At 45.7% G+C, this 12,909-nt stretch overlaps 1 protein-coding gene across 1 annotated transcript in view; it reads right to left on the bottom strand.

The window, feature by feature from the left end:
- Window positions 1-12,909, bottom strand: part of JADE3 (jade family PHD finger 3) — a 225,772-nt gene that overhangs the window by 33,831 nt on the left and 179,032 nt on the right. The window contains exon 6 of the mRNA XM_086934199.1: window positions 4,799-5,010. Coding sequence (XP_086790325.1) covers window positions 4,799-5,010 — 212 coding nt within the window. The remainder of the gene's footprint in view (window positions 1-4,798; window positions 5,011-12,909) is intronic.

Genomic DNA, 12,909 nt, shown 5'->3' with positions numbered 1-12,909 from the left:
TGCATGCTGGTGGTGTTGTCGGTTTGAACCAGCACCGATTCTCCGTGCACCACAGGTAAGAAAGCCTTGAGCGCTAGGAAGATTGCCAGCAACTCTAGCCTGTTGATATGCCAGGCTCTCTGAATCGCCGTCCATTTTCCCTTGATGGAAAGGTCCAGGAGATGGGCTCCCCATCCGTCCATGGACGCATCCGTGGTCAATGTCAGATCTGGAGGCTGGGCAAGGAAGGAGACCCCTTCGATCAGATTGGTTTGTTGCTCCCACCAGAGCAGACTGCTCTTCATGCAGGGTGTGACTGTCACCTGATCGTTGAACGACCCTGACACCTGTCGCCATTGTAGGTCTAATTGTAAATGTGGCGTATTTGTATAGCGCGAACAGTGACCCGGAGGCATCCCGGCGCTTGTACTCCTACCACAAGGGAACCCCTCCTGGCTTTTCCTTGTGGGGTGTCCACTCCTGGGCATCCCATGGTGAAACCAGGCATCCCTTGTGTATCAGGGGGCCTTTGTGGAGACTAAGCAAGCTATTGCCCAGAGTTGCAGCGTGGGACCCATGCTTAGAATCGGCACTGAGGCGAGAATATCCGGTCAGAGGAATTTAAGCCCGACACCCGCCGAGGCGGGAATCGAACCCTGGTCCCTGGCCAGCATTCTGCATCTAGGTCTGCCGCTCTAAGCATTGAGCCACACTTCTCCACTATAGGACGGGTACGTAACCTGCAATTCGGGATCAGTGCGATACAAGATGATGCCATCCCCAGAAATGATTTTAACATTCGCACTGAAACTGACTTTTTTGATCTGATGGTGGAGACCAGATGAACTATCTTCTGTCTCCGCTCGGCGGAGATGAACGCTTTTGACACGTCCGGGTCTATGACAGCTCCGAGGAATGTCCTGTTTCGCAGAGGTGTGAAATGTGACTTCTCCACATTGATGGTCAACCCTAGAGACTTGAACAGGGTTTGGCACAAACGTGTGTCGTGATCCAACTGGATTGAGGATTGGGATTTTAGAAGACAATCGTCCAGGTAAGGAAATATCTGGACTCCCTGAAGACGCAGATAAGCCATGACCGGGGCCAGAACCTTCGTGAACACACGAGGAGCTGATCTGAGGCCAAAAGGTAGGACTTTGAACTGATAGTGATTGTGTCCCACTTTGAATCTCAAGTACTGCCGATGTTGAGGGATAATTGGTACATGAAAATAGGCGTCTTGCAGGTCTATTGTCGTTAAAAAATCGCCGCTGCAGAGAAGTCGCAAGACTTCCGACAACGTCAACATGCGGAAGGATTGTTGTTTTAGGAATAGATTGAGCGACCTCAAGTCCATAATGGGACGCCACTCCCCCGTCTTCTTTAGAATGAGGAAAAACCTCGAATAGAAACCTTTCCCTCGCTGAGATACAGGAACCACTTCGACTGCACCCTTTGTTAACAAAAGTTGAACTTGATGTTGTAGTTCTTCTAGATGGGGAGGTGGCGGACCCGAAGGCGGAGAATGAGGAGGAAACTCTGAACTCCAAGGCGTGACCCTTGCGCACAATGTCCAAAACCCATTGGTCTGATGTTATTTGAGACCACTGAGAGTAAAACTGCGAGATTCGACCTCCAACATCCTGTGGAACTGGCAAGTCATTGCCGTTTGTTGGCGTTGTTGGAACCTCTTAATTGGACTTTCCTCTATAGGACCTGGAGTGTTGTTGACGAGAAGACTGCTGATTTGAGTACCGTTGGTTTCCCTGATTGTACTGGCGGTACTGTGACTGTCCTCCTCGTGAAAAATTGGACGTGGTGCCCCGTCCCCGCGCTCCACGAAAGGGCTGTTTCTTGAATTGTAAGGATCCAAGCGACTTTGCCGTGTCGGTATCCTTCTTTATGGTCTCCAAAGAGGTATCGATTTGAGAACCAAACAAAGATTCGCCATCATACGGCATGTCAATGATTTTTGACTGGACCTCTTGCCTGAATGACGTAGATTTTAACCATCCTTGGCGTCGGAGCGCCACAGCACTGGCAAGGATACGGAATGCAGTATTTGCTACGTCCACAGCACAGTCAATTATTTCCTCTGAAGCTCTTTGTCCATCCTGAAGGACCTGTAGCGCTTCCGCTTTGGATGTCTCTGGAAGCTGTGCAAGCAAGACGGAAATGTCTGACCACATTTGTCGGTCAAAACGACCCAAAATAGCGAGAGCATTTGCGGCACGGGCTGAAGTTGACGCCATGGACGAAAATTTCTTTCCAATTGCATCCAATCGTCGACCCTCTCTATCGGGAGGGGAAGTGACAGGCGCTGCAGGGTTGCGCGCACGACGTTGTGCTGCCTGAGTCACCACGGAGTCTGGCTTCGGATGAGAGAGCAGACATGCAGGCGAGCCCGTTGGGGCCTTATACTTTTTCTCCAATCTAGGTATTTGGGCAGGCAAGGAGTTAGGAGCCTGCATAATCTTTTGCCCTTCTTTCCAAATAAATTCTATAATTGGTATGGTATGAACTTGTTTATAAGGCTGATTCTTAAAATCATAAAGGAAACAGTCTTCATCTCGCTGGACCCTTGTCAACTTAAAGCGGTCCGCCGCTTTGTCCATTAGTTTATGAAAACTAGCGATGTCCACCGGAGGTGAATCACTTGAAGCGCCCTGTTGTGGCGAGGGCGTCTGAATCCGATAGTCATCGAATTCCGCCATATAAGGATCCTATTCATCCTCCGTATCCTGATTAACCTCTCCTTCCTCTGTCTCTGAGTCATCGTCCATATGTGATTGTGGATTAGAGGAGAGAGGTGCACGTAAATGTTCTGAAGGAGCAGACTGCCTAGGAGGTGTTTGCTGAGGCTGAAATGAAATTGCTACGTCAGAGGATCCATGTACCGGAGTACCCTGGGGGGTAGGCGGAAATCGTCTATTGTAATCGTCCAACATATGTTGGAGGTTGGAAAATAGCGTCATTGGAATAGACGTCATGGGAACCTGCACGCATTGGTCTTCGTGCTGGTCTACCAGCTCATCTTCATCTTCTTCAGAAGTAGTGTCCTGGCATTTAATTATTAAATCCGATGGACTCTGGGCGTCACCATAAACAGTTTCATCCGGAACTGATTCCGTCTCATGGTCTGATACGAACAACTAAGATGGTGGCTGTAGAGCAGGTGATTGTAGGTGGAGAGTGGAATCTTCCACAATGCTGACTGAAGACTTCATTGCCGAAACTGAAGTGTCCAAGGGCACTAAAGGCATGTTGGCGAAGGATAGAGAACTTGAAGCTGTTGTTAATGCAGATCCCTGCGTAGACGATGAAGACTTGGAAACAGTCGCCGTAGACGGCGATGCTGTAGGTGTCTCCGTAGACCTAGAAGGCTTCGACACTATCGTCGATGATGTGCTCGTCGACGAGCTGGTCGACATGGTTCTCGACGTCGACGGTGTATTCGACGTCGACTGGGTCGTCGACGGTGTTTTCGACGTCGACTGGGTTGTGGACGGCGACGGAATCCTCGTCGTCGACGGGAGCTTTGTCGTCGACGGGAGCTTAGCCGTCGACGGGAGCTTAGCCGTCGACGAGATCTTAGACGTCGACGAGATCTTAGACGTCGACGGAATCGAAGACGATGGCTTATACGTCGACGTTGGCTTTTTCGTCGACGATATAATAGGGATCGTCGACGGGACTGAAGAGATAGAGGCTTTTGTAGACGTGAAAGCCGTCGACGAGAATCTCGCCGACGACGCCGACGTGACCGTAGTCGTAGACGAAGCCACAGTAGCCAATCTCGTCATCGGAATGGTCGTCGACGAGCCCGTCGGCGACCGCGCTGTCATAAGTGTAACCACACATAGAGGCTGGAAAAGATGCCTGAGAGCCAGGTCTCGTGGGCGTAGTCACAGCAGGCACAGTAGCAGTAGGTGGCACTGTAGCCACAGTCAAAGCCAGCTTTCTTTTCTTCAGAAAAGGAGATGGTAACTCCTGAACACTGCCACGCTTTGAAGCCACAGAAGAAGGAGCTGACTGAAGGCTTTCTGCGTCAGAAATAACTGTGTCTTTATCTTGAAGGCGCTTAAGCCATAAAAGAAGACGACCCTCCCTGTCCTTGAGGGTTTTAGGATTGAAAGTTCTACAGAACCTACAGTCAACCACCTTGTGTTCAGGATACAGGCAGTAAATACACTTTTCGTGAGGGTCCTTCTCAAATAAACGCAATTTCCCACAGGAAGAACAAGGTCTAAATAAAGACTTCTTACTTGACATCTTGTGAAAACTGAGAGAAGAGTAGATATGAAGAAAAAACTGAGCAGAGCTCAGGGAGACTCCCTTTACACGACGTGCGGTAGAAAATCTGAGGGCTTGAGCTTCTGAGGAGAAGGTTTTAGAGGGTGCTTGAGCCGGATTGGCTGCAGTTTGGACTAACATAATGACACTGATATGTTGCAAATGAGTTTTTTCTCTCTAATGCAATGAAGGTTTTTCAGTATATATTTTATCTGTTTTACTACTTATTATGATACTATATGTATATATATATTAGCATTATTGCTATTTTATTTACCGTGGGACTCCCACTTAGACGACGGGGAATATTCAAGCATGTGAATCTATGAAAGACACCCCTAATACTGGAGAAATAGCAGGCATATCAGATGAGGCTCTCAGCAACGACAAACTGTTATAACCAGACATTATGAGGTTGCCTGCACAAGGAAAGATACTCAACCAAACACTTGAAAGATTATATCATTGGAACAGTAGGAAATGACAACAATGAATTTAATTTATTCATACATTTCGTGGTAGGTACCTGATGGACACAGATGTTGCACCGATCACAGAAGACCATGTCATTGCCTTCCTCACTGTCAGGGGACCGACACACATCACAAATTACATCTTCATCGTATTCAATTCCCAGCCCTTCCTCTGTCTCTATGGCATGGTTCATATTCACATGACAGTGTCGCTCCAGGACTTCAACAGTCTTCTCCATTGTGCTTTCGTCCACTTGCCCAAATCCTAGGAGAAGGTAATAAAGGATTAAAAATGCATGCAATCAAACCACAGGAAAGATACGACGAACAAGCTTTGAACTTTTTGTAGATTGTCGCAACGTGTGTCTGTACTAGGATTGATATATCTCGAAGATTAAAAATCTACCCTTTTCCTCACATTGGCAAGTAAAACATATATGCAGCCCTCTTCATTAATGAATGGCGTATTTTACTACTGTGGGGTGGAAATTCCGCAGGTAGCACTCATGGCATTGCCTAGTCATGCCATCATCAATCAACATGAGCATCATGATGCGGCTTGTGAGTGTTCTCATTATCCCCTACCTTCTTGACCCTAATAAAATGGGCCACATGTCAAATGTTTGCCTGCTGCCTCATACTACCAGGGCAAGGACAGAAGTGGCACATATTGTATACTGAGAAGACCTTCGGGGACTATGGTGGCTGATTGGCTCAAGGGAAAACTCTTGCAGTGGAAATATCACCAGAGCAGTTTCAAAAGCTAGGTCTGCAAATTTACAATAGCACAAATTAATCATTATTTGTAGCAATGCCAAGACAGACGCTCCCACCCCACCCTCGCCCAGGATACTGCAGCATGGATAAGCAAATGTTGTAGCACCAAAATTGATTTTTTTCAGGACAAATATGGCCATTTTTGTGGTACTTTATTTTGCAATTCTTTCAGCAACAAACACAAACATCTTATTTTTGTAAGGTATGTTACACCTTTAAAGTTTATAACAAGACATTGTTTACAGTATTTACCCTGCCAGATCTATATACTTCATGTGTCATGTAATATTTATGTTACATGACTTTCACCTTGAGCACTGAGCTGAGCCACTTGTGAATTTGGATGTACTTTGTGGAGAATACAATTGCAATTCTTTGCACTGAGAAGGCTATGTGTATTTTGTAAATTTACAATGGAGACACTTTGTTTTTGGTCAAGGTCTATATATAAGACATAAATCTGTCAATGGGTACGACCCAACCAACCTTTGTATTTGTTTCTTTCGGTTTTAATATCGGGCATAGATTAAAAATTCTTCTGAGCAGCCGAAATCTAACTCAATATCGGGCTGCTGATCAGATTGTAAAAATAATGCCAGGATGGATTGTTCTGAGAAGGACCGAAGTCTAGCTGACAAAATCATTCTGTAAAACTGGTGCTTTCAGCATCTGCAAAACTGGTTACGCAGTTCTTGTACAAAACTGCCACCTGATAAAAGACTGGAATGTGGTCAGACATTGGACGCTAAAATAGGTCAGTATCAATCACCCCAGAAACAGATGCCTGCATTGCTTCTGGACCTACATGTTCAAAGTAGAGGCGAAGTTCCTAATCACGAACTTCGCTCAAACCAGGGATGGCCGAATAAGCACTCTTGTCCTTGGGTAGGGTGCTGAGTCATACAAGATTAAAAAGGCATACTTGTTTAGCTTTTTGTTTCTTCAAATATTGTATGTAAGATATCGCTTTGTGGAACTCAATAAAAATATATTTGATCAAAAAAAAAAAAGGCATACTTGTTTGAAAAACCCAATGACTGATGACACCCCCCCCCCCCAGTACTTGCCCACCCTTTCAAGGGAATTTTCAAATACGTCATTAAGCTGAGCGGTTATCCGTTTTCTCTGTGCTAGAATCAATTTAGCCCCTGCTGCAGTCTCTAGGAATGGTTGCAGTGACTCCAGAGGACTGAATTATTTACGAGGTTCAGGTGGAGGTCGACTAGATAGTCATACAGTCCTGTCACTGGTGCCCGACTCTGGAATAAACCCATCAGACTTAAAATGCCTTGACATTTTTCTGCCACAATGTCCAATTGAACGTCAATACAATTTCTGTTGACTATCCAGAATTCTTTGTAGATTTTGCAAGGTAATCAAGGGGAGACTTGCTGAGATGCATCTCAGGTTAAAAAAAACAGAATAGGCATCAAAGTGCTTGCTTTGGTACAGAACAGCAGCAAACCAAGAATTCCAGCAAGGACTTCATGGGTCAGGTGCCATTCGTGGTTTCATCCCAAGAGTCTCAGCAAGGTGTTGCATGTACCTTTGCTTTCTGCTACCAGCCATGTAGAAGATTCAGGAGGAGTACAGCAGGAAAGACTTTAGCTCCACAAAAGGCTTCTGGAATGACTCCCCATCAAAGTTCATGATGTATGCCAAGCAGGTGATTTGCATCGAGATTGTATACAGATTTCTCAACATGAAGTTGTATGCCTTGAGCATGTATGCTGCATGGTCTGTATAAAAAGAAATAACGTTCTGAAAGGCCATGTTGTAACTGCTTGTGTTACAGTCCTGTGGTTGCACGGACTGTATTCCAGCAAGGACTTCATGGGTCAGGTGCCATTCGTGGTTTCATCCCAAGAGTCTCAGCAAGGTGTTGCATGTACCTTTGCTTTCTGCTACCAGCCATGTAGAAGATTCAGGAGGAGTACAGCAGGAAAGGCTTTAGCTCCACAAAAGGCTTCTGGAATGACTCCCCATCAAAGTTCATGATGTATGCCAAGCAGGTGATTTGCATCGAGATTGTATACAGATTTCTCAACATGAAGTTGTATGCCTTGAGCATGTATGCTGCATGGTCTGTATAAAAAGAAATAACGTTCTGAAAGGCCATGTTGTAACTGCTTGTGTTACAGTCCTGTGGTTGCACTCCTTCAAACCTCCCCAGCCCTCTCTTCTAACGCCAACGAAGCAGCCTCCAACCTCACCCTTTGGTTATCCAACACCGCCGACACCTTAGCACCACTGAAAAAACGTCAACACAAACTTAGCATCAAGAAGGCCTCATGGTTCAACGACGACCTCAAGAAATCCAAGAAACTGTGCCGCTCCCTTGAAAAGACCTGGAAAAAAGACCCTTCCACCAGCAACAAGGATGCCTTCAAAAGCGCCATCCGCACTCACCACCAACTGATCCGAAAAGCCAAGAAAACAGCATTCAAAGATCGACTTGACAACAACGCCCACAACAGCAAGGAACTTTTCAACATCGTCAAGGAATTTTCCAACCCCTCGGCCAACTCCAACGACATCACCCCCTCTCAAACCCTCTGCGATTCCCTAGCCTCTTTTTTCCACAACAAGATTGCTGACATCCACAACAGCTTTGACAACCAACCCGGAGACCAACCCACCCTACCATCAAATGGCCATCTTCCCCCCCGTTAACACCCTTAACGCCTGGAACCCAATCTCCACTGAGGACGTCATCCGCCTGATGAATTCCATCCACTCTGGATCCCCCACAGACCCATGCCCCCACCACATCTTCAACAAAGCAGACTCCGTCATAGCTCCACACCTCCGAGACGTCATCAACTGCTCCTTCAACTCCGCTACCTTCTCAGAAGATTGGAAACACGCTGAACTCACCGCCCTTCTGAAAAAACCAACAGCAGACCCCACCGAACTCAAAAACTACCGCCCCATCTCGCTTCTTCCATTCCCGGCCAAAGTCATCGAGAAAGCTGTCAACAACCAACTCGCCGCCTTCCTCGAAACCAACAAATCACTCGACCCCTCACAATCTGGCTTCCGAGCCAAACACAGCACTGAGACCGCCCTCATCGCAGCAACAGACGACATTCGTACTCTACTGGACAATGGAGACACAGTCGCCCTCATCCTCCTCGACCTCTCTGCAGCCTTCGACACAGTCTGCCACAGCACCCTTTTACAACGCCTCAGAAACATCGGAATCCAAGGAAAGGCACTGGAATGGATCACCTCGTTCCTCACCGGAAGAACGCAGAGAGTCCGCCTCCCACCATTCAAGTCCGAGGCCTCTGAAATCATCTGCGGCGTACCACAAGGATCCTCACTCAGTCCCACCCTCTTCAACGTATACATGAGCCCCCTCGCGGCCATCGCCCGCCAACACAACCTCAACATCATCTCTTACGCGGATGACACTCAACTGATCCTATCTCTCTCCAAGGACCCCAGCACCGCTAAAACTAACCTACACGAAGGAATGAAAGAAGTCGCCGAATGGATGAAACAAAGCCGTCTGAAACTGAACTCAGACAAAACAGAAGTCCTCATCTTAGGTAAATCCCCCTCTGCATGGGACGACTCCTGGTGGCCGGAAGCCCTCGGAAATGCACCCATCCCGACAGACCACGCACGGAACCTTGGCGTCATCCTGGACTCCTCACTCTCAATGAACAGACAAGTCAGCGCCGTATCCTCTTCCTGCTTTAACATTCTTCGCATGCTCAGAAAAACATTTCGCTGGATCCCCTCCGAAACAAGGAAAACAGTCACCCACGCTCTAGTCACGAGCCGACTGGACTACGGAAACACCCTCTACGCAGGTACCACCGCTAAACTCCAGAAGAAACTACAACGAATCCAAAACGCCTCAGCCAGGCTCATATTAGACATCCCACGCAACGAACACATCTCTGGTCACCTTAAAGACCTCCACTGGCTACCCGTCAATAAGAGGATCACTTTCCGACTGCTTACCCACGCACACAAATCACTCTACGACATCGGACCAGATTGCCTCAACTCTCGACTGTCCTTCTACACCCCCTCCCGCCAACTCCGCTCTTCCAGCCAAGCCCTCGCCAATGTACCTCGCATCAACAAGACCACCATGGGAGGCAGATCCTTCTCATACCTAGCTGCCAAAACATGGAACTCACTCCCCGCTTACCTTCGCCTCACCCAGAATCACCTAGCGTTCAGAAAGCAGCTTAAAACGTGGATATTTGACAAATAATCCACCTCCCCTCCCTAAGCGCCTTGAAACCCTATGGGTATGTAGTGCGCTATATAAATGTTTTGACTTGACTTGACTTGACTTGTGTGCTAGGTATGTGTGGATTTTATGAACACCTTGTGAGGAGACCACTGCAAATAAAACTTTCAACACAAATCAACCTTCAATATTAGGTGTTTCATCAAATAGAACACTGTCCTTCCGATCTTGCAATTGTTTTGTTAGATCATCCTTAGTTCCTACATCTCTCTCTGGAAGAGAACGTTCTTGATGCGGATGACGTCCAGCTATTGCTGCACCATTCTGTTCTTGTACATGGAGACAGTTGTGCAACAGAGGGTGGTCTGTTTTGCTTAGTGGAATGTTCAGTGCTGTGCAGATGTTGATCCACTCGCGTATTATTTCCTGGTTTGAGGCACTTCGCAGCTGTACACTTTGTGAAAAGCGAGTTACCAGTCATCCAACGGGTACATTTCGGTGAAGAGTGAGGGTCTGAAGCATCTGTGCAGCGCTTCAAATGGTTTTGGGATCGCACATGCATATTCACTGTGTGCTTTCTGATATGGTCCACTGTTACATTGCACACAAGAGTAAAATAGCAATCCACTGTCAGCATGAATCACATCAATGTATTCTCTCCAAATATGCTGCTATGTGTTGGAATCTTCACATCCTTCCCAACCTGCATGAACGTCTTCATACGGCTTCTGGTGCAGCAGCTAATTGCTCCTTAGGAAGCCATAAGAACTTCGCAGAGAAGTGCCACACTTGTTTGAGCCCTCTAGGCAAGTTGGAGTCGTCTGTAGGAAATGTGGTGCAGTAGCTAAATCATCTGAAAATAGATTTGGTGTTATTTTATGTGATCCCACAGAAAAAGGCAACACAGTTGTTGGATAGAAAGCTAAGAAAATGTAGGGCAACAGCGATTACATAATGCACTGTTCTAAAGTACTTGCAAATCGAAACAGAAAAAAAAAGAAAGCTATGAAACAAAACCACAATGGAAAACGAAAGTCCTCAAATGGAGTTAGGCAAACGGTCAGTTGCAAAGAAATGAAAACTTAAAACCTTATGAAGTGAAGTTGCATACATGGAGTTTAAACAAATACAGGAAGGCAGAAGTACTTAGTATTTAGATGGAAGCTGCAGTTGGGTTGCAGCTTCCTGCATTTCTCAAAGGTCCTATTGCACACTGCAGCACTTATTTATAGAACTATGAAGGCCAATTATAACATTTGTAAAATGGCTCTACAGAATTACCCTGGCATGGCTGCTGTTCAAACTTGAGTCTCTGGCACCTCATAATGCAATGTACTCAAAAGATCCGATTATTTAGCGGGAAAGGAAAAGTTCTCTGAATGCTCCCTAAGCAAAGAATAATTGATTCTATAGACCACAAGGTTACAAAACAAACTAGGAGTCAGTCCTTTTTAAGAAGGTACTAATGGCCTCAAACTCACACAGTCCCTACCTCCCAATACCATCTTATTTTTTTTTCTTTTAAACAGAAAGCCCCCATTTCAATATTTAATTTTAGGTGTATTTGTGCACACATGAGAGTTTGGCAAATTTTCTATTGTTTTTTTAATTATCTTAAATTTGTTTGAATTTTTTGGTGTTTTGCTAATTATCTAGATTTTCTCTAGCCCTTTGGTGGCTCGGACAAAATTTGTGTTTTAATAATATCAGTAAAAGTGAACAATCTTTATTGCATTATGCTTCACTGAATACACATTCAATAAATGCCATTCTAACAGAACACAGGGACATGGTGGTAAACAATTTTGTATAAGTGGAAAATGTGCCTACAATGTGCCAGAACTATATATCTGGTTCCAAGAAGACTTCGGAGAAACTACCCAATCACTGTGCGATCATGGAAGGCATTACACAATGATAGCAGGTGCATAAAACAATCTGTTTCAGTTCAGGACAATTTAGTTAGGTTTACCTGTATATTTTTAATAGTTCTTATGAAAGTGTTTTCACTTATTGGTTCTCTAAAGATCTGAATGCCTTGCTTGCATATTGATGTTTATGTCTCTCTTATTCCTAGAGCACGCCTAAGTGGATTTAGCACTAGAGGGATCTATTTCACTGTACCGCTCTGTTGTTGCACAGAGAAACAGGGAAGAGAGGACTTCTTGGGAAATACTGTGGTTGCAGTGGCAGCTGGAGACCATTAATTTAGCTCCTCGCGGAATGAAAGCTAACCGGATGCCTAAAGAGCGATACCCGTGGGCAAGCACAGATCAGCCTGCAAGATGCGGAGTCGTGTCCTTCCAGATATGTGGTGGTGGACTCAAATATGCCATAAAGCCCCTGAAGGAGATCAGACAGACACGTACTAGGGAGAGAAGTGGATGTTTTTCCCATTTGAGTCCTTCACATTATAGGAAGCGTGGAATAGGGGAGTGGGCATCTGCTGATTGCAAGAACCCCAACTCGACACTGGGTGAGTTACTAATGATGGGTCTCCATTCTGAATGACAGGCCTTTAGGCTGCCCTCCAAAAACCAAGAAAGAGTACTGATGACAAATTATCCCCTATGGAAAGTGTGTTGGAAGAGGTAGGGTAAAGGGTCAGGTGACAAAATCTGAACCTTAAGTGGGTTTTCTGGATCAGAGGTTAATACAGGTTGAATAAGTGATGCAAAAAAGGTGAGACTGAATTCTAGGTGTGCAAGCAGTTTGATGAATGGGTAGTGACCTCACTGACCATTTTCAATTCAAAGGTGGAAACACTGGATAATACAGTATGGGCTTCAGGGTCAGGAACCTGGGGACCTCTTATTTCAGATGAAGGGGATTCTGACGGGAAATACAAAACTTTTGGAATGCAAAAGGCCTTGTGTGAGACAATCCCGCAGACATCTATAAGATCCAGGCAACACCACTGCCCACCAGGAGCAATATGAGTGAGGATAAAACTTCTGGTCAAACTGGAACATAATTAGCAAATAAATCATCCAATCAGATCAGTAATGCTGAAGAAAAAGAACCAGGTCCTGCATGGAAACAAGATTCATGTCTATCCACATCATAGCCACAACTTGCACCTGCTTTAAGAAAACAAAAAAAAACCTGGTTGAAAAAGTAAAAACGTAACTGCTGTTGCATGAACTTAAACCTTCTCTATGGAAGCCAGCTAAG

This window comes from Lissotriton vulgaris, chromosome 8 (genome assembly GCF_964263255.1).
Source record: "Lissotriton vulgaris chromosome 8, aLisVul1.2, whole genome shotgun sequence".
Lineage (NCBI taxonomy): Eukaryota > Metazoa > Chordata > Amphibia > Caudata > Salamandridae > Lissotriton > Lissotriton vulgaris.
This window is presented reverse-complemented; position numbering and strand designations above follow the sequence as displayed.